Source organism: Periplaneta americana, chromosome 10 (assembly GCF_040183065.1).
Source record: "Periplaneta americana isolate PAMFEO1 chromosome 10, P.americana_PAMFEO1_priV1, whole genome shotgun sequence".
Classification (NCBI taxonomy): Eukaryota; Metazoa; Arthropoda; class Insecta; order Blattodea; family Blattidae; genus Periplaneta; species Periplaneta americana.
In genome coordinates this window covers 46282929-46306631 of record NC_091126.1, presented here as the reverse complement: position 1 = coordinate 46306631, position 23703 = coordinate 46282929, and the positions used below count along the sequence as shown (strand labels likewise).

General features: G+C 35.9%; 1 protein-coding gene across 2 annotated transcripts in view; it reads left to right on the top strand.

Annotated features, from left to right (window-relative positions):
* The first annotated feature begins 11582 nt into the window (after nt 1-11582).
* Nucleotides 11583-23703, top strand: part of LOC138707639 (high mobility group protein I-like) — a 29089-nt gene continuing 16968 nt past the window's right edge. Inside the window, exons 1-2 of one of the 2 annotated variants that reach the window (XM_069837323.1) lie at nt 11583-11684; nt 14548-14668. In XM_069837323.1, coding sequence (XP_069693424.1) covers nt 14588-14668 — 81 coding nt within the window. In that variant the 5' untranslated portion in view covers nt 11583-11684; nt 14548-14587. Of the gene's footprint in view, nt 11685-11977; nt 12002-14547; nt 14669-23703 lie in introns of those variants that run through there. The other variant, XM_069837324.1, reaches the window with a different exon arrangement.

Here is a 23703-nt window from a genome sequence, read left to right as displayed (position 1 = left end):
CTAGGAAATAACATTAATTTGTATTAACGTTCTATCATAGTCACTTTTTGTAATGAATTAACAACTCTTAAATGGCCATTGCCGTATGATCGATTTTTTATTGTCCATAACATTCCTTGACTTTCATGCCCTACCTAAAGATAACTCTTGCGTATTGCAGGAATCTTACTCCGCGTGTTATATCTAAGTAGGTAAACATAGGCTTTCTATATCGACGGAGCATTGTAATTTCCTTACAGGACCTCTGTGGAGATCAGTAGCGTAGCGTGACGTATCTATCTTATTGGAAGTTATAGTACCTTTGACGTCACTCATTTGAGAATAGCCAAGGTTTTTATGGAGTACATGTTTAAATGTTTGTTTCACACTGTCAGGAATGTTCAGAGACGAGGCTACTTAAAAAATTATTTAAAAAACTGCAGCTCAAAATGAAATACAATATAACATACATTGATAAATTAAAATAATTTAAAATAATTTTAACACAGAAGTCTGAATGAAAATGCAACTTATTCAGAATTAGAATCAGATCACAATGTAGTTGTAATTTGATGTTTTACATAAACAACGTTGACGATGGGGCGCCTGTATTGTACTATGATTAATAGTATATGCGTACTTGCTTGCAATTCTACCCTGCTTTCGCACTCACGTGACGTAATAGATGTAGGCCTACAAGAAGAAACTACACTACTCGATCCGCTGTACGTTTGGGAACACAAATGCGCTGCCTGGTTGTAACATACTGCGCATGCTCGATAAGCACTGTACAATGGGCCCACCCAAGTAGGAGGAGGAGGAGGAGGAGTAACAACAGTAACAGCTGTGGCCAAACCGGCCTATCGCACGGGCTGTCCTGTTTGAAGTCCCAGTCTGGCCTGAGATTTCTCATGCGACAGTCATGGAGGACAATACTGTCACCAAGTATATATTGTGATGACAATGATAACGACGATGATCTATCTGTTGTCCCGTTGAGGGAGGCGGGGAATGGGGACTGCCCTCACACGTAGAAAGCTTGGATGGTCCCATTGTACTACCCGAAATGGAATGGTGTGCATGTGCTAAGACCTCCTGCTCTCCAGATTTCCCTGCGGGCCGCCTCCGAACTCCTCTCAGTCAATAGAATCCTTTCACTTTCCGCCTTTCCGCGTAGGCATCACCGCAACCCCAAAACATGGGAAAGAACAGAGATCATGATAGAAGAGGGGAAGTGTAATTATGATGGGGAAATGAGTCTGATGTCCAACGCTGAATGTTACTCAGTGATTATGACGATATTAATAATGTAATAACGACAATATACCTTAGAGAATTCGATTCCTTTCTGCAATTTGTCATACTTACGAGGATTATGAATACTGTAATATCAATAATCCACTGTCGTATTAGTAGTAGGAGTAGCAACAGCGGTAGCAGCTGTGTGGCCTGTCACGTAAGGGGTCCGGTTTCGAGTCTAGGTCTGACCTGGGATTTTTCAATTGGCATTTGTGACGGACGAGGTCGCAGGTGGGGTTTTTCTCTTGGTTCTCCCGTTTCCCCACATTAGACTACTACATCATTCCATCCGATCTCCATTCCATAGCATTCCCCTTACGCCGGTCGGCGGCGCACGGAGGAGGCTGATGTAGTGACGAGTGGGGTTTCCTGCTCGAAACCTGGATGCGCAGCGAATCTTAGTGTAGTCAGCCGGTGTAGGTTAGTAATGCGGTTAGCACTAGTGTTATCTTAATCGATCTTCTAGGTCGCAGTGCTGGTTCGTAGTGTCAGCATCGGATTCACGAATTCCACTAGGCCGCCTGTCGGAGTGCAACAATCATCGCATATAGGTCACACAATGGACCAATATGTGCTTAAGTGTATGAATCCAGGGTCCGGTCCTCGGAAAAAATCCAGGACCCAGTCAATAGCCGTAGTAGTAATAGTGGTAGTAGTAGTTGTAATAATAATAATAATAATAATAATAATAATAATAATAATAATAATAATAATAATAATGTTTCGCGTCCACCCCTGTGGATTAACGGTTAGCGCGTCTAACCGCGAAACCAGGTGGCCCGTGTTCGAATTCCGGCCGAGGCAAGTTACCTGATTGAGGTTTTTTTCCAGGGTTTTCCCTCAACCCAATACGAGCAAATGCTGGGTAATTTTCGGTGCTGGACCCCGGACTCATTTCACCGGCATTATCACCTTCATTTCATTCAGGCGCTAAATAACCTGAGATGTTGATAAAGCGTAAAATATCCTACTAAAATAAAAAATATATATATATATATATTAACTGATGTTCAGTTAAAACTTTCGTTATTGTTTACATTAATCCACACTGGTAATTTTTTCACTCAGTTTATCTCATTTTCGCATAGCTTACATAGCTGAAAAACTAGTGATAAGGCGTAAGTGGAAAGATTAAATTATATTCAATTCAAAAGATGCACATCAGGTGTTGAAGTCTGCTAACACTTACTTAATCAGTACGATAATGAGTGAACACAATTCAATCGAGAATAGAATGAATCATGGAATAAGCAGTATTTCCATACAGCATTTTTTCGCATCGAATGTGTTATTTACATTTTTGTTATTGCGAACATGTGGAAGCATTATTCATCAAAGTTCTCTGCTTGAGGCAACAGGAAATGAGCTGTATTTGTATATTTGTAGTAGTCACCAGTCTAAATGTGGCACAAAATGCAAATATGTTTTTATTTGTTTTGCCTTCCCCGTTAGAAGTCAATGCTGCGCGATGTGAGAGGGAATTTTATTTGACCAACTCTAAACATACGTGTATTCACATTTCGGTCGCGTCTGTAGCTTAACGCTAGCGCGTTGGTCTTCCATCCAGGTGGCCTGGATGCGAGGGTCCGATTCCCAGTCATGTCGTGATGGAATTTAGTGAATAGAAGCAGACGACAGAGGGTTTTGCTGGGGGTACTCCCGTTTCTCTCTGTCATTCCACTAACATTCTCCACCTGCCTTGACTTCATTTTGAAAACTACAATAGTTAAAAATAGGCCGAGGTGAGTTCTCGGAGATAGTACGGGTTTCAGATGCAGATATAGGAAGAGCTTGGGGCTCCGAATCATGGAGCTTATCAGTAGGGCCGTGACATCGGTATATTTGTATTAGTCTGAGGAGAACATACGGCGCCCCGGACAGAATATGGTCGCCGTGTTTCAAGTACAGGCAGCGGAAGTGAATTGGACACACCTAAGCAAGCACGTTCTGTGTTTTGTATGTGATTATTGCGTATTATAAAATCAAGACAATACAATTATTATATAATAAGGGCTAATATCGAACAGGTCTAAAATGCTGGTGAGGTTGAGAAATCATACTTAAATTGTCACAAATGTGGTAAAACATAAGTCTGAAAAGATGTTTCTTATATTTAGAGTTTTGCATTACAGTTTTAGAAAGCCGAAAACGTATATGGCGTACAATTTTACTTTCTCTATATTTAACTGTTACATTAATTAATTTATCACATCAATTTCGTACCTTACTTTTCTTACATGTTGTTTGCCTGGTTTCGGTTCCTGCTGCAATAAACAACAACATTCATTTTCAAATTTTCAAATTAAAATGACCGCCGAATGTCGGTTAGTATAACCTTGTATGCGGAAAAATTGCGTTCAACATCGGCTGAAACCAAGGGCGCATGTGTAAAATAGTTCATATTATGATTTTCATTTCTACATCACACAGTAATACAAAAAAAAAAAAAACGTGGTTTCAATTCATTATGCAAAATTGCAAAAGTTTTATCAGATGACAAGTGCGATTGTTATAAACTTGAACCACCGGCGTGGCTCAGTCGGTTAAGGAGTTTGCCTGCCGGCCTGAAGTTGCGCCCGGGCGCGGGTTCGATCCCCGCTTGGGCTGATTACCTGATTGGGGTTTTTCCGAGGTTTTCTCCAACCGTAAGGTGAATGCCAGGTAATCTATGGCGAATCCTCGGCTTCATCTCGCCAAATACCATCTCGCTATCATCAATCTCATCGACGCTAAATAACCTCGTAGTTGATACAGCGTCGTTAAATAACAAACTAAAAAGAATTGTGTCCTGCTGGGTTGGAAGGTCGTACGAGCCGCAGACTCTGTTTACATGTAGGCGGGAAAAATTACGAAAACAATACAAATAACGCATATACAGAAAGAAAATACAGTATGGGGGCCAAATAAGAAAAAAAATGAAATAGAGCATGTGATGTAAGAAAGAAGAAGGCTAATGGTAGAATGTTGTGGTAGCATGCAGTGCCGGATCCAAGATTACCCTAAAGTGCCTAAAGAGTGGGTTAAATTTTTCCTACAATTGTCGCCACTCGCCACTTCAGACCACTGCTAGGATGAGTCCACTATTCAAGGAATGTATGCTCACCCATAGCAAACGTTTCGGTGACGTATGTAAGGCAGAAATAAAACTCTTGGCTTTTATTTCATCAAAATAAAGTAACTCCGTAACTCAAATATAACTGTTGTCATATTGACTCGGGGGGGGGGGGCTAAAGCCCACATTAGCCCTTTAGCCCCTCTCTGGATCCACCTATGGTAGCGTGGGGAACTCGTGATTTGAGATTGTACTCGTGCATGGGTTCGAGTCCTGCTTGGGTTGATTGCTTGGCTTTCTACAAAGATTTTCCTTAACTATAACGCAAATGCCACATAATCTCATGACAGTCATGACAAACCTCGGACTCCTGTCACAAAAATCTCATTTCACATTTACTATTACCATCGACGCTAGATAACCACGTAGTTGATATAGCGTCGTTAAATAGCCAATTGAAAAATTAAAATGTGGAGGAAGACGAACAGCTGAGGATAGTGTTTTCCTCATGCTTTTAAGCTACTGTGTGAGCTATGTATGTACATGTGCCAAACAACTGCGTAACTTCAGCGTCATAAACAATCTCACTGACTCTGATACGTTGATCGTAATGTAGTAGGGCCGTTTTTAATTTAGCGCTGATTCATCGGACATTTTCATCAATGAATGCTCGTGACGTCACAGATTGTTCTGTTGAATTAGCGATGACTTGATGAATAAACAACAGGAGATTTGTATAGCTTACCCACGCCCATATATTACCATGTGATTTCTTTGCACTGGGAAAGTGTCTACACTGGCAAGTGAGAACATTACTACCTAGGTATGATAATTTTAAAATTCATTATTGTTGCTAACTTCAGACACAATTCTGAGTAGACCAAAAATAGTGTCTGAAGTCAATGTCATCGAAAAGTGACAAAATAATTTTAATGTGATTCTGTTTTTGTATACATTTCTGATTTGAATAAAATAAAATAAAAATACGTCATCTTCCTTTCGGAAGTAGTTCATGATTGAATTTGTTTATTTTTTGACAAAAGATCCATTGTCTGTTTGAACACAGGTTCTTTTGTGTTTATCTTAAAATGACGGACTATTATTCTTTATTATTATTATTATTATTATTATTATTATTATTATTATTATTATTATTACTATACATTTCTCATACTCTTTCATAATGGTATTACTACATTGTAATAGATACTGAAATCAAGTAGGATTCTTGTTAGTTGAACAGTTTAGGACCTCAGTTGTTCTTTTTTGTATACGTGTACTGTAGATTGCGGTTCAGCGTCGCTATAATGTCTATGATAAAGAACTCCATATTAATTTGTTGAAAAGAATCTGGATTACTTTACCTACGTTTTCATATCAGTTCTATTCTCTCCACTCTGTGCATGTTGAAGTGCCAGCGCCAGGCATACCTGGTGGTTCATATTGTCTTTGTAGTGTGGTATGGTATTTCTGCATTGTGGTGTTGCAGTGTATTTATTTTTGTGTACAATTTTAGTCATATTAATCATATTAATCACTGGGTATGACTGGCTGGTTTTTCTAGGGTTGGGCCCGGGCGGAGGCGTCAGTGAGACAGGGTCTCAGTCGCTTGGATTAATTGAACTCCAATTTTGTGTTTTTATATAATATATTAGTTATTTAAATGAAGCATTATAGTGTTGTAGAAGTGTTTGAAACTTTCGTGATATATATATAGACCTGAACAGTAGCGTACGCAGAATTTTGTCAAGGGGGTCGCTATTAAAATTGCTTACGATTTACATTATCGGTATTTTAAATTTTGTTTATTATTATTATTATTATTATTATTATTATTATTATTATTATTATTATTAAAATATGAATTGTCAAATGCACAAAAATTCAAACAAAAGTTTCACAATAAAGTCAGAACTCGAACTAAGGGTCTGGTGAATACCACTCTTAAAATGAGCTTAAAATCGACAATGCACAATATTTAACATCAGCACTGCAGAACTTTCAAAACGACCTTTTCAATATGTTTCACAAGTTAAATTTTATATTATTTCGGCTTCAGTTTATTACAAGGACGGCACTAGGCAGTAGGTCTCTCTGTAGTAAAGACAGCATTGTTACAATTTGAACGTGCCGCAGCATTAAGCACAGGGATTATATTGAAGGAGGGGTAGGAAGACTGTGCGTTGTCGATGTAGATTTTGTTACTCTGACAGTGAAACATTAGAGAAGGGAAAACGATTATGGATAAGAAATATTCAAATCGAAATATATAATCATTTTTAAAAGTTCAAGGGAATTTAAACCCGGCAACCCACCCCTTCCCCCTTGAGTACGTCTCTGGTGAGTCCACTTTGTTCTCTCCCCTTGTGTCTCAGTTTATGAATTATGAGAGGGTGTTGTACTATTTTAGTTCGTAATACAGAAGTGAGTGTGGTCCAGTGTTATGTGTTTAGGGGAAAATGGAAACAGAAACAGATGAGAGAAATAATTCATTGTTAAAAAATATCCTTTTTTCGAGAACAAGTAATATTGAAAAAGGAAAACTCTAAATAAGGAGATACCTACGCCATCACTGACAATTCTTCAGAAAGATAATCTTAAAGCACGAGCTTCCAATGCAACCTATTATTATTGGCAATATAAATGGTTATATGGTAATGTGGTGCGAAATGAACTTTTCTCTTGCCGTACTTGTTGCTGTCGAAAAAAAAAAAAAAAAAGAACATTGTGATCCACTGAGGGCTTCGGCGACCTGAAAAATATTTCCAGGGGAATTTCAACACATATTTCTTCAGCCGAGCCTAATATGCATTGTTTCATCACATTCAAACGTCACTGAAACAAACTCAAAGCATAGCTACTTATTTGGTGAGTGACTTTTTCAGTAATAATAATAATAATAATAATAATAATAATAATAATAATAATAATCGGATAAAGTAGCTGTATCAGGATAGGCATCCTTGGTCCGTGCGTTTTGTTTACAAACATTAACTGTAGTCCCGTCGCTCTTATTTCCGCCAGCCAATAATTTATTTATTTATTTATTTATTTCATCAATCTTTGTTCACGTCATGGCGGATTAGATGTGATTCCAATTCTTAATCCGCCATCACTCTCTATACAAACATTACAAGAACTACTACATATTGAACCTATAAGTATCCTCTGTGCACCCTAATAATAATAATAATAATAATAATAATAATAATAATAATAATAATAATAATAATAAACTAATAATAAGTATAGCTCTTGTATTTGAAACTCTTACTTTAGCTTTTTCACTTCTATACTCAATCTCTTAAAAATTATTCTGTTAAATTCACTGACTACTTTTCGTAGTTTCCTAGCGTGTCCGACTACTCAACATTTATAATTCCATATCCATTAGAGCTTTGACTTTCTCTTCCCATCTAATTTTAACTCTAAAAAGAAATTTTCCTAATATATGCAGACTGCTGGCGTTAAGGGGACCATTCATTTTCTATAAGGTACTATAGCGTTTATTTGTAGAAATTTTTTATCCACCCAACTGTGTCTCAAATCATTCGTTGCCTGACACTTTAACGCAATATGCATTACGTTTTCCACTAGTCCACACAAATTTTATCCTTCTCTGCGTTCCCTCTCTTATTCTTGAGCCTCCAGATACCTAATCTCCACCATGCCATTCCTGTTTTCTCTTCCCTTGAATTTAGTCTAATATATTCTTCCTGTTCCCGAAACTGTTTAACCTCCCTATAGTATTTCAGTGATCCCAGGTTTTTAATATTACTAAAAATATCTTGTCTCGAAATTTCGTTTGCCTTCTCTTTTACTATTCTTCCAATAGTTTTCGTGATTATAGACCCTAGTTCTCTCCATAGCCAATTTAGACCTAATCTGTTTATTTCTCGTTCCAGCTCATTCAGCCAATTTGATTTCCAATTAGCGGCTTCCATACAAAAGATACATGTTTTCATAATTGCTGAATCATTCCTAAACAGAATATTACCTAAATATTTGATTTTTCTTTCTAGAATAATTCCCAGACTCGAATCGGTTCCCATCTCTAGTAACGCTGCCAGGTTAGAAGCATTCTCCGGTATTCCTAGAAATTTTTTACACATTTTGGCTCTTACTTTATCGATGTTTCTGCTGGATAACCTACTAGCCCAGATCTCAATAATTTCCGGCAACCAATCACGTTCCAGGTCGGCTACATTTAAACGTGTGTGTCTTTTTTAATTCGCTGTTGATGACGTTATGCACTTCCTAAGGCTTGATAAATACTTAATATAATCGCCCGCCATTTTGGTTCTTTCGTTGACGTTCGCAGAAAGCACAGGAGGACGTTATTGCCGCTCAATTATTTGCTCAATTACAGTGCGTTTGTTTTATTATCGTAGGAGCTACATTATAATGTTTAACGGTGCGGCAAATAGATTCCTCGTCTGATAGCTAGGCAATGAAAGAACAAACATGGCGAACGATAGTACCTATCTAGACTTTATAAAGATTTCACTTCCTCAGGCGTAAGCAAAGAGGAGGAGTCACACCGGAAATAACAGCGACGCGACTATAATTGCGTGTCTCCCAGCCGAAAGTAGTGACGACGTATATTCAGTTCCTATCGGCTGTACTGTCCATTCACTGATGTTTAAGCTAGGGGTGGTGAGCGTTCTTCCGAGCAGGTAGAGTTTTAGCTAGTGGAAAGGAGTAGTGTTTTCTTAGTCTGAAGAAAGTCAAAGTGTCGAAGTAAATAAAACGTTAATATGGGGTAGTATATGTTGTGAGAATAAGAAACACGATTCAGAGACGATCAAATTAGAATTTTCATATGTCAAATTTACGCCATCACATGGTGTTGCCTGTTCGAAAGTTGGGTACGCAGTAAACCTTAGTGTAGTCAGCCGATGTGGGTTTGGGAATTCGCCTAGCTTGAGGGTTAGCACAATAGATCTTGAAAGGTCGCCGTCCGGCAGTGCGGCAGAAAAGAGTACAAATGGCATGAAGAGTATTAATGGAATTGCATTTTTAATATTTAGAGAAACGGGAGAGTTTCTCATTCTCCTATCATTCCATAGAGCACCGGAGATCGAATCTGAATTAACAATTTGGCACTGACCTACCGTGTGATTTTTATTTCGGACTTGTTTTTAGTCATCCTACAGACTGAGCTAATACGATTCATATTTTTTAAATCAGCGAGTCGCATAAAATCTGACTTGAAGCTCAAGAAACGGAATTTTTGGCAGCAAAAAAAAAAAAAAAACCCCTCTAAGAGATGTCGATCGAAATATTCTAGACCTACACTTTTACTGATGTACCTCTGGTCTGTCTTCTATCAGTGTTTTCTTTCAAGCAATTAGAAAATATTATTTCTCATAATCATAACTACATTCTGAATCAATACAGACACAATAATGTGCGTTAGGTACGCAAGAAGAGTAAACTCCTTGTAGTAGCAGTAGTATTGCAACTGAAAAGGCTATTCAGCGTCGCAATTCAACATGGGCGAGAAACGGCCGGCATAGTTTGCTTGGAGCTCTATATCAGGGACAGTTTCTTTTTCATGTCGTAAATATACGACACGAGACACTGTTTTACTTCCCTCCCAGAGGAAGCCATACTAAGGACTTCGTTGCCATTTAAAATCCACCATCTTAATTCAGGTTCGAATCCCAACGGTTAGCACGGTAACCACCAACGAGTTAGTTATTGGTAACCACCCTACCGCCTAGGACGACGAGTTTATGCAAGGTAACAACGTTAACGACTGATCACAAGACATGTTTAAAGATGAAGAGTATTATATGACTATTTTAACGAAGACCCGAAAATCAAATGCCGAATCACCACGAACAGGATATGAATATTAGAGTACAAAAAATTAAATTTATTTTATTTTAGCCCTATTAAATGATGCTAATTTATTAGGAACATGTGCTACATTTCATAAAAAAAAATGTTAATATGGGGTAGTATATGGTGTGAGAATAAGAAATCTGATTCAGTGACAATCAAATTAGAATTTTCATATTTCAAATTCACAATAGTGTATTGCACTTGTTTTAGTCGTGACAATGAATAACAATATGCAACGGAAATAAGTTTACTGAATTGAATTTAGTATGAATTTCAACCACCAGTGTGACAGTAAATGTACACCCTTGTTAATAATATATAATATTTATTTTCATGTTAAAACCTAGTATTTTGTAATTTTGTTGTAGCCGCAATGGAGCTTTGCTATGCATGTTCGATGAATAAGTTCATTTATGCTTATGAACTCCGATAAAAATTTATATTGATTGCAATTATTGAGTACACCATTTATGAAGCTAACTTATTTGGAGTAACTGAAGTAAATCTAAAGACCATAAGAGTTGTACAATTATATATACTGACATTTGTTTATTTTATAATATTAAGTGCACACATTGTAATAGCACGATGTGTTTCTCTGCCATTTATTTAAATAGTGAACTCCCTTCTTTTAATTGGTTACGTAATATTAAGTACAGAGCCATCTGTGATCAATCTTTTAAACTGATGTGATATGTCACGTCTCTAAGAGATGTGTATATGTGATTTCAAGTCAGATTATTGATTTCGTGTGTGTTTGTATTTTGGTCAGATTCCATCCTTAGTATTACTCGTGTTGCAATTATCATTTCCAAGAATAACTCTAGAATTTTCCACAGAAATCATTGTTTGAAATTGAGTTTCTTGTAGAGTTTGAATGAATTTTATTTTTAAAATGATTTTTAAATATTACGTTACTTTAAGAATAAATGCGGCTTGATTATATGAAATAGAAATCGATATTTCGGCAGAAAGAATGCATATGAGTAACTTCCCAAATAACATATGCCAGTAGCCTTATGGGTAGTTATGGCGATGAGTAGTAAACATTTTCAAAAATATTGGACCGTTATTCTTAAATTCAGAGCATCATGAAATATATGTAAATGATGGATATCAGAATAAATATTAAGGCCTTTTATTTTATATGTTAGCAGTTGGTAACGAATATTATATTTTATGTTATTGTTCATGTGGTTGACCGTTGGTCATTTATTATTTGAAAGACACAAAAAATAGATCTGCATATTGACAAGTAATTTTTGGTTTTCGTTATATATAACAAATAATATTTGAGAATATTTATTTAAAAAAAGTGTCAATTATATTTAATATGCTGCAATATAAATAGATACTTGGAATATTCTAACTCATATAATAATTAATAATTTCATTTCAACAGTTTTAGCGCGGAGTCGAAACTTTAGGCGGGAATTCAACGCTATCTGTGCCAACGCGGTAGAACTATATCCTTCTTGCCAAGCCGTCATTGTGTACTGCGGAGGTAAGGACTGAATTATTTTAGTCGGTTTACATTTAATATTTCCTTCAGAGAATTTTGTACGGTTAATCCAAAAACAGTGTGTTGTAGATTAATTTTGAAGTGAAATTTTGGTGTATTTTATTTTTCTGGCAATAACGTAAGTGGAGAGTAAAAATTGTAAGACCGTATTTTCTGTTGAGATTCCGGGTCTGAATACATGGATATGGCGTCTGGTGAGATCGAAGAGCCGTAGCTAGGCGGCAAGCCAGAAGCTCCTGTAGAGAATTTTCTCCGAGATTCCGATCACATATTTAATTTTATTTGAGGTTTTGAAGATGGTATGGAGTAATCAAACGTGCTTAAGATGTTTGATATTTTTTATTTACTGATCCTTTATGTGTAATATGTCTGTTTATGCGTTCTAAAAATAGAGAAAAATTTATGAGGAACAAACTCGTTATTTTCCTTGAAAGATGGATTCGATTTGAAAATGGCGGGCGCGGAATTTCAGTTATTTTATGAATAATATTTGTTTAAAATATTAATTTGAGGTTTTGAACAGAACATCCAGATCTTCTTCTGGGCAGTTTCGAGACTTAATTGTATTGCTGTTCCGGGGCGCATTGTAGAATATGGCGTCATTGTAATATACCAGAGTTTGGTTCCTTGCAGTAAATGTGATTAATTGCTGAAGTAAGTGGATTAAATTGAATTTTATTTTTATTGGCGAATGAATGTGGTAACGAGAAACATATCGCCAAATAATATGCTAATTTGGCCATTACTATTTTCTGTTAAAAAGTTTAGAAATTGTACAAATCAGATAAGAGAAAGTTTGTTTACATTGACCGGCTTGTGGCTTACGTTCTGTTGTTATAGTGCGAGATTGATGTTATTGTATTGTAATTCATTTATAGACATTTTCTCTCCATTTGGAAAGCATATGAACGCATATATACTTGTTTATATGAAGTTGTCTTTATTTAAAATCTACCATACAATTTTTAAGAGGTGCTTAAATTGAACTTTTAATAACAGTTGTACGTGTTGAGGGTATATTATTGGAAAATACCTTTTTTTTTTTGTTTTGTTTTTGAATACTTAAGCAAACATTTTTTATCGGTGGTAGGTGTACCATTTAAGTAGCAAGTTGATATATAGACTACAAAGGTAATGCCAGGAAGGAAAGACGTCTTGTTATAGAGACTCTTCGTTGGTTTAAGTATTTTCAGCAGGGCCCAGAATCTGGGACAAGACGAGTCTTAGGACCAAATGCCGCGGGGCAGAGTATCAAAATTTGGAATAATTGGTAACATTTAGGATTGACGCAATTTTGTGTGTGCGTGTATATCGGCAAGTATATATAACAAGTAAACGCACTGCCTGTGTGGAGAAGGCATACCGGGGTGTTTGATTAAAAACGGCCTTTTAATTTCCCTGCAAAACTTGGTAATCAGTAATCACGTACGTATGTATGCATGCATGCATGCATGTTCTAATGTGCGTCGTACGTATGTCGTGACATAATCAAAGCACTGATAACAACTTATAACTAGGGAACAGATTTCTAGTTCCGTATCTATTTTGATTGCTATGTCCTAGACTTACGTTACTAAATATCTACGTTTCATGTACACAGGAAACCCCTACTAAATTCTGTAGGACCTAAAACGCTTAATTGAATCGTAAACTCCTATAAATGTCTAAAAAAAAACTACAGTATGTTCGTGTATGAGAAGCTCCTTTTTAGTATTTTGTATATATTTAAAGTAAAAATACCACTACCGTACTAACAATGCAAAAATGCCCAAAAAATAAAGATACTGTTACGGACAAACACTTGTCTGGCAAGTTAGTGCCATGTTGGTCTTAGAAGGGAAGAAAATTTTACCTAATTTTCTGGAACCGAAGTTTGTTCCATCTACCATAAAAGGGATGATAGGTTGTGCAGCTTAGGCGAGAGCTTACAAATTAGTTTTCGCATCAGTGCATCCCCATTCTGCGAAATTAAACTGATCTATCAGAAATTAGTCTCCTTTACTGATAGAATTTTTGTTTCGGGTCACTAGCACTCATTATCAGCACCAGTTCTTTGTACATACATTGTCTGAAATTGAATATTTACTAAAATTAAAATTATTAATTTTTAATTTTATGTGTACTCCTAATTGGATTTTATAAAATCCTAAATCTCTCTTTAAATTTTTTTAGCACCTAGAAATTCGTTCCCTGCTTATAACATTGGCAAATAAGCGTGTTTGAAAATTTTGTGGTACAAAGTGCTACAAATGTTATGAACCATGAGTGGCTAATAGCTTTGTCCACACTTTTATCTGGTGCCTTAAAGTTAATGCAAAAATCTGGTTAAAATTCGGTAGTTTGAGACAGTAGTAGTAAAGAACTGTTAAGCTTTTTTAATAAAGATTTCAAGTTAGATTTCTTTTTAAGTAGTAAATTCTGATTGACTTTGAATTTTGCATGGAAGCCAGTAGTACTAGTTAATTGCAGTAAATTTGAATCTATACAAATTATGCCTTAAACTTCAGTTATAGGTGATCAGCCAGAAGAACTACACCAAAGGAGGCACACCTCTCTTCCACCCTCTACTAATAACCAAAGTAACACGAGAGTAAGAAGTAGGGAGGAAAAGTAGATGTGCCTCCTTAAGTTTAGTACTTCAGGAGAATTAATTTAGAGCTTATTTTTACGTAATCTTTATTTTTTTAGTCTAGTAGTGTTGGGAGAGTGAGTGTTTCATTGGCTAATTTTAATATAGAAAAACAGAATTTTACCTTTGAGCTTGAACTCTTGAGATAGTCCCGCTACGTAGAAATAAAATTAATAGAATATGACGTTTATGTTGAATTATTTGTGCTGTTTATAGCTTCGTGCTTTTGTGGAATACTATAGCCGTAACTAGCATCATGTCTGACAACGAGGCACCAGCTCAGGAGGAGACCAAGAGGAAACGCGGTCGACCATCCAAGACTGGCGGGGAAGTGAAGGTGAATTTAATTGCACATTTTATGAACTTTATTATTGTAGGACATTGTGTAAATTGTAACTCTATTTTATTCATAGTTATGGGAGTGGCAGACTCTTCTCATTCTGCATATTGTTACTCGGAACACACCTAATATCTCTAAGTTTGTTTCTAATCATTAGTTAGATTCAAGATAGTATTTGTTATGATAGTCATATAGCAAAACTGAGAAAAACATGTAATTGGTCCTCAGTTTTCAAGATAGGAAATTTGATTAGGCAGTTATATAGGTTTCAGTTCATTACAGCAATAATACTGAGAATAAATTATGGTTGGTTCTCAGCACTTGCTGTGGCAAAATATTGATTTTCTTTGCCCTAATGCAGCACAATGCTCTCCATTTAAACACACCAAAGCAATTTTGGGAGAGTTTCTTGTAATTGGTGTTCCTTTTCACATTTTGGAGCAAATCTTTCTTAGGAGCAATTGTCTCTTAAACGTGGGCTCTTAAGTGTAGGATATTAGTTTTCCAGCAACTAATTACTGCAGTCGCCTAGTATGTATTGCTCTCCCATTGGTTGTTTGTAGGTGGGGTAAAGATTAAATTTAGAATATGACAAAATGTTAATAGCTGTATGAGAAGAGTTGCACTTCATAACTTGTGACACCATTTGGTCTTGGATAAACTGTTATAGTTGTAATTTTGTTTTTGTTTGTTTTTTTTTTTTTGTTTGTTTGTTTTTTTTTTTTTTGCATTATCTAGAATGAATGATTTTGAGGTTGCAGACAATTTACCTTGGGATTCTTTGTGGCAAGTAGCTGAAAGCTGGACATTGTATTAATATTAAATCCGATACTGAATTCAAATTTCCGTAGCATTTTTAATTTGCTGAATGTCATCTGACATGACAATTTATTACGTGTATTCAATATTGACACTGTTTCTCTAGTTTAGTTCCTCATGACATCTTAACTTCATGTCGTGCTTGAAGTCGTGACATAAACTTGTATTGGTAAATAAATTTCACGTGAATATTTGTTTCAACAGCTTCGTTTAATTTTAAATAACACTACTGGTATGTTTTATGTCTTGCATTTTATTTTTATAGATGTGTCTCTTGTTTGTGACTAGATGATATTATTTTCTCTTTATATAAAGAACATGGTATTGTGTTGATGCTGAACATTGCATTTTAGATTGAAGTGGAAATACAAAACAATACAGCAAAAGCTTGTAGAGTGGCATCTATGGGCGGTCATGATCTTGACGTCAAAATTATTACAACATTTCGTTAAAATTGGTTAAAATTAATTTGTTTCTATTAAACAGATACTTAGTAAGTGTTACTTTAAAAGATTATGTTAGATACATTTACATGTGCAATATCATTTTTGTATATTATATATGTATTAATCAGAAAAATCCCTGCATTAATGCCCGGTTTCTGGAAAGACAGTTACCTGTACATACAGATTTATCTACGATTTAATACGCTGATATGTTTGAAACGAGTTTCCGAAACAATAGTTACCATAATTTTTACAGTTATGTGCTTCAATTGGCAACTGTGCCTCGGCCTGTAGTTACCTGGCTGTTAATACTTATTCGAACAAATACCGACATGCAATGCTGCTGCTTTACTGTTTTACAAGCTATAATAACTGATATTAAATAATAATGTAAACCAGAATTAATTAATTTACTATATTATCGGTATAGTTTAAAAAATTTGGCATTTTATTTACGTAACTTACAGTAATGACATATTAGGATAATAATGTGTGTTTGTGAAGACAATTTCGAATATCTTAAGCTTAATTTTCGCCATAAACTTCAGATTCTATATCGGCAGTCAAGGAATATTTTTATTCTTGGGTGCTCTATCAATACTAGTGGTATTTTGGACTCCGAAAAGTCCATTTAAACACATGAAAGCATTCATATGTACGAATGTAACATATTTTTACATTACCAATATGGCTGCCATAACTACCACAGCTGACTGCAGTTGCAGTTTTGTAGCAGAAATTACATGTAGCCCTCTCTCCATTAGTATTATTTACCTCGATCACACCAAAAACCAACAATTATTGCTTTTTTAATCATATTACGATTGAGATGGAAGTGTACATGTACACTATCGTTTATCACACAGTTCCTTAATTAAAAGACCTGCTCCTACTAGTAAAGAGCTCACTGCCATATTACTACTGAAAACTTCTGCAAATAAAAATAACTAAAAAATCACTAACAAAATACTAGTGGAGACATCTATGGATAACAAGAGATACTGAACTTGTGAAGTTACCTCAACTGTTAGTTACAAGATCTGATAAATCTACATTTAACTTTTTGGAAACTCATGAATGTTATCAGTGCAGTTAAGTAACTGACAGTTAACTGAGGTATACCTGAAACTGGGCATAAATGTATTACAGATTTTTTTCCAGTACCTGTACAAGAACAGTATCATTTGCTAAACAGGCTTTAGACCATGAGGTCTAAGCCACCAGCTAGGGTAAGCTGAGGCACTTGCCTGCTGATCTGGAGTTGCGCTCAGGCGTGGGTTCGATTCCTGCTTGGGCGGATTACATGGTCGGGTTTTTTCCGAGATTTTCCCCAACTGTAAGTCGAATGTCAGGTAATCTCCGGCGAATCCTCGGCCTCACCTCGCCAAATACCATCTTATCACCAATTTCATCTATGCTAAATGACCGAGTAGTTAATATAGTATTGTTAAATAACCAACTAAAAAAACATGTGATCTGTTGCGGACTAATCCATTGTTCGGTCAGTCGTCATATAGATTTTCTGCCACGCGGTATATAAGATATTGAGAATTACGGTTATAATACAAGAACAATGTTAGAACCATAATTCTCATTACTGTTATTTAGATTGTGTTCAGAAGCAGATTTCCTTAATAACTGATCTTATGAAAGCAGAAATTCATCCCATAAATTTTGACATAGGATTATGTGCTGTATTTTAATTACATATTTGTCTACTTTGTATAACTTCATTCTGGTTAACTTGTCTGTCTTGTATTCGGGAGGTCCGGGATTCGACCCCTGACATGGATTTTACGTGACTCCAGTTAGTGCTGAAGTATGTAGTACCCACTTCCCTTCTAATCCTGCAATTCTTCGTAACATAATTTCGTATGTCATCTCACTTCCGTGTAGAGGTGCAGTGTGACATTGTTTAGCTGTCACAGCTCCGAACTGTGACAGGTCCTGAAAAATTAATGTGATAAGTGATTTTGTCATAGTATGATTCTTGGCGATTGTGGGGCTCTGTTTCCTGTCTGTATATTTCCAAGTCTTGAACTAAATTTCACTGCCATCTATTTATCTCTGATCAAGTCACGAGGAATACCAATGTTTCTCATTATCAACCCGCAGGTATTTATGCTTATCGCTCTTTGAGTTGATGCCATGTGTTACATAAACAATAGTGATTAGCACAGCGAGTACTGAATACAAAAAATGTACTCACATTTGAGCTGCATTATCTTTTTTATGTGGATGTGTATATTTGCCCAAAATGTTTACAAATGGTTACGTGAATCATTTGTAAAAGAATATAACAAGTGCATAGCTTCAGTTGTAAAAGAATGTAACAAGTGCATAGCTTCAGTATTAAAGAGATGCTGAAAGTCCCTTTTCAGTGGGACGAAAATTAATTATATTCCACTTATGTTGTCCTTCAAGTTAATCTTCTGACTTCCAATTATCTGGACTCTGGACCTGTCACATATATGTATATCAGTCACCTTCACTGTGAGTCACATATAGAGCAGAGGTTACTATATCTCGGAGTTTTGTAGTCTGAATCAGTGATAAACTTATCACAGTGACAAAAATACAGGTCTTCAAATTATATCCCACCACCACTACTGTGACAGAACGACTATCTGAAGACGGACATCCATAAAAAATATTTTTTTACACAGTTTCTGTATTACGCACTTTTTATTTTAACTTTTTTACTTCTAAATACAACAATTGGCATGGTTTGTGGTGCATAATGTTGGAGGTAGACTTCAGTAGACTTATAATATATTGAGAGACTATTGTAGTTTGGTATCACTGCAAAATGGCCTCACCTATTCTGATCTGTACTGGTATTTCATTATTTTAATTTTAGAACAACTGTGCTGGGTACGAGGTTTAGCGTTTCTTTCTAAGATTTAATTTTTGTCGTAGCAATATTGTGATGCAGCAAAAAGTAAATTCAGAGATTTTGAAAGAAATGCACGCTGTTAACATTCCAATAAATAAAAAAGTTTTTTACATAGGCTTACCATTTGCTTATCTATGTGCAGTAGGAACTTAAGGATTATGTTAATATACAATATGTACGAAACAGTTCAATTGTGAATTATGCACGTCGAAAAAATAATTTTTTAGTAAAAATATTTATTGCCTATATTTGAGAAAGCACAAATTGGCGGTTTATTCGAAATTCGTTCTTAAGTTTTTTCTTCTGAGTTTCGTTTCTACCAGAAGATTGAAATGTCAAGTGAATGAACATAGCTCCAGTCTTTGGGGGGGGGATATGAAATATTGCATAATTATACCACACAATTAGACTAAGTTCAGGGTGAAGAAATACCTATTGTTTCGTAAACCTAAAGTAAACCAATCTTTAACCCCCCCCCCCCCCCAAAGTGAGAGATTAGTTTATACAAAATGCCTTGGTTGAAAACTTAGGATAAACATTTTTAGAGTGTAAGTGCATCCATGTGCATTATTGTGTAAAATACAGAGCGATTATTTAGTCCTGACAGCTCAGCGACGTGAAAGAGGGGAAGTAATAGGTGAAGTGGGGAGAGTTCCTGATAGAGATGAGGGCGAGCAGTTGGTAATGGAATGCAGTACAGCTTAATTGTACTGAAAACATACCGCTCTACTGCATGCATGACATCCGATCGCTCCGAATGCAAGCGAGTGAATAACCCAAACACCCGTTGGTGTTACTAAATGGACTCTCTTGACCCAGGCACAGATTGCTGGAGACTGTCAACAGTAAATAATCGTACTGTAAGTGTAATCGTGGGTATAATGGAAATAGTGCAAGAAAAGAGAGGTAATAATTTTCTCTAAGAAAACTCTTTTATACAAGTCATAAATATACAATGGAAATTATTTCCTTTTCATGTAAGATTGAGAAATTGTCTGTAATAAAGAATTACTCAGGTTTCAAGTTCAGGATGTAAAATCCATTTTTGTACTTGCAGTTCATGAAATATTATTCCCTTCTAAGGCTTGCTTTCTTTTGAAAAATAATATACTTTCATTATATAGGACTAGTAACTAATATTACAAATTACAGTGAAGCTGTGATTATTATCGTTAATTTGTTTTACCACTTCTGTGACTGGATTATCGAAGTGACGAAAATCGAAACATTTAAACTCCTTTTACAGTGACAGTTCATTCCAAAAACAAAATTTAGCCACATACAAACACACTATTAGGTTATAACTGGAAAAAGTTGTGTATTACAAGAAATATGGTCTCTCAACCACATCATTATGTTTAACTTAATCAAAAATAAATAAATCCATTACATTTCTTGAAAAACTTCAGCAAAAAAAGTTCACTAAATACTATGAAATTCTGAAATACACGAATTATGTATTTCGATGAGACACTTTTTGTTCAACATGGACATTGAACTTAACAGTTAACATGTTTTAGGTGCCTGTGTAGTAAGAACAATGAAACACTTCGACTATAAACAGAAACATTAAGGCACATAACTGGATGCTTGAGATTTTATGAATGTTAGTCATACGGAAGAAACACGCTTGTACAGTTGTAGGCAAAAAAAAAATGACTGGCTGCCATATGCTAAGTCCCCATTGGAAGACTTCAGTTGATTCTATGAGAGCTTAGTTTTACATGTGAAGGAATTTCTTACGCATTACTCTGCCCTGTTTTCCTTTGTTTTATTTGTTGCTTTTTTTATTTTTAATAGGTCAAATGTTAGATTATGAATAATCTATAACAAAGATATATTCAAGGAGTAAATTAGGTGCAAAATAAACATCCTTTCCCTAGTCATGTGAACCAGGCGCTGCGCGAAGTGAACCTGGACAAATTTTACACTACAGAAGAACAGCATTCAATTTTGTGTCTTAAGACTGTACATTACCTTACCAAAAATTGTGATTAATAAGATTTCGTTAATCTAATTAAATGGTGAATGATGTTTAGAAAGAAACTATAATCGGAGCTGCACTATATTCTACTGCTCATTTTTGTAAATAGAGTAATATTTCCAACAATTATAAGAGTGATTTGTGAAGGAGGGTCGTAAATTGATTTGATTTCTGAAGTGATTTTGAGTAAAAAGGTTAATATGAAAATGGGTCTTATATTTGAATGGTTATGGGAAAATGGCGATTAGATACTTACAAAGGAGCAACAGTTTCTTTACACTAAATCACATTGAGATACTAATAACTGTTTAACTTAGAGTTTATTACACTGATGCAGACGTATCTAGTGTTCTTAATATTGAAGTCAGTGGTTCAGTACATTTACAGAGGCACCTTTTCCATTGTATACTTTTTATTATGTTAGTCTCCTGTGTATGGAGAGAGCCGGTAGCAGAGATCTGGGACATAGGTATGTCGTCTGCTTTGAGAGGGAGAGAGTTTATTTTCCCATTAAGATTTTTGTGCATCGATTTCATTTCATTAAGAATGACCAACTGACTGACAGTCACGATAATATGCTTGGTCAGTTGATCACTCCATACTATACGCAGCAGGCTGGCTGTCATGTGTTCTGACTTCGCAGAAAGCAAAACACTCAGTGAAGTATCACAGAAGACTGGCTGTCCCAGTCTGAAAACTGTCTTCGGTCAATGTATTTACAGTATGCGCTATGGAAATTACTGAACTGTCTGATAACCTATCACCTGTTTAGTGATCGTAGTAGATATACAGGCTATCAGATTGATAAAAAAAATGTGTTAGTCTTTATCCTCTAGTTGAATGGAACAGTTAACTTATAATATTTTGTAATAATGTTACATTCGTAATGGCACAGGACGAAAGTAAATGCATTGAAGAAACCAAGGCGGAATTTCGAGATAAGGTTGAACAAAACTTATTAATTTTTAAACCAAATGGCGATTCTTCCATTGATTCTTTTAATTTTGGAATAACTTCAGCACGAATTTTGTTTACTCCATCCTTGATATTTCGTGATATGGTCATTGAATGTATAATAATAGAATCTGCGTACACCTTACCATAAATAGCTCCATCAATCATTGTCTGCGATTAAGAATCTCTCTGCAGTGGCTGAGTGGTCAGACCTTCAGCCTGTCATGCAGGCGGCCCGGGTTCGAGTCCTGGTCAGGTCTGGAATTTTTCATTTGAAAATTCCTAATGACACTTGCAACAGACAAGGTCGCAATTGGGGTTTTTCTCGGGTTCTCCCGTTTTTCCCTATATTAGGCATTTACATCATTCCGTCACCATTTCTCCATTTTGTTATCATTCTGTAGCATTTCCCGAACGCTGGCTGGCGATGCACAGAGGGTGCTGGCCTAGGGACTAGTAGGATTGCCTGCTCGAAACCTGGGTACACAGAGAACTTTAGTGTGGTCAGCCGGTGTGAGTTTGAGAATGCGCCACTAGAGGGTTAGCTCAATAGATCTCAACAGGTCCCAGTGCTGGGCCATAGTGCCTCCCTCCGTAAATTCCATTCCAGTCCAAGCATCTCTTAATATGCACTATTGTAAAAATATTAAGCGAAGTGAAAGTGTAGATTTGGTTTATTTTTATTAAATACTGTGATTAAAATAGATTGTCTGCTTTTGAAGAAATTTGACATGCATCACAAAATCTGTTCTTTTTTTTAGTCACATATTTACTAAGCTACATTACACATTTTCATTACTGATATAATGCGTTTGACAAGAAGAATGCTGAATAACGTTATTTATAATATAATGCATTATTTCATTAAAAGAATTGTTATTTAAAAATTATGTTTCGTTGTTTAAATGTTCAAATACTTTCTAATTTTTGTGCTATCTGAAATAAAAAGAAATTGGTAATCTTCTTAGGTAGGCTGTTTTGGGTATCAGGCATTAAAAGGTGATGTAATTGTAGTCCAAAAACTTAGAGTGCTTGTGACCAATCGAATAAATGTTTCAAGTGATCAGTTATAAACACTCTACTACATGCATTCGTGTATCATTTCCATCTGCCATCTACAGAACTGAGGACTGATCGGCGAGCTCAGTTGGCCGTTTTCAAGAAATGCAGAGGTTTAGCATATATCTCCATTGTGTCCCTCTGACTTGTCGAGATGGTGAGACGTGAAAAGGGATGACAGACAAGAGGGCCGAATTTTTAAGGGGAGGTGTGATTTGATGTGATTATAGTGAAAGAGAAGATTTTTGTGAGATAACAATTTTAAAAGAAATTATTGTATTTTCCCCTTGTTGGGGTGGGAGAAACAGGAGTGCTGCAGTAGAAGTATGTAATTTTGAAATTATTGTATTTTCCCCTTGTTGGGGTGGGAGAAACAGGAGTGCTGCAGTAGAAGTATGTAATTTTGAAACTCGTCATTTGACTTAACATTATGACAGGTAGGATTCGTGCAAGAAACAAGCGTAACAGGAATGCCTGAATAGGAGAGTTTTAGGCTTTCCTTGAATGTCAATGTGGAAGCAGGCGAACAAGAGAAAGATGAAATCTTGGTTTGGAATTAATTCTCGCAGTTGAGGGATCAAAATCCTAAGCTCGTGACTTTCCAACAGCAAGAACAGACTCTTCATTGTCGAGAGATAAAACAAGCAGTAGCTAGCTTGCGGCAACAGGATTTGGGAAATATAAACTGTTATTGAGGTATCAATGTGCATTTCATCATGACTTCAGTCACACAGGGGTTTGAAGGAAGGACATGGGTTTAGCAATCCAGGATGAATGTGGGAACTTTGTCAGGAGTGTTATGTGGATAAATGGTAGAGAGTTACAGCAGTCTCGCTCTGTTCTATTTGACAAAAATGTGTGTTCTGCCACAGTC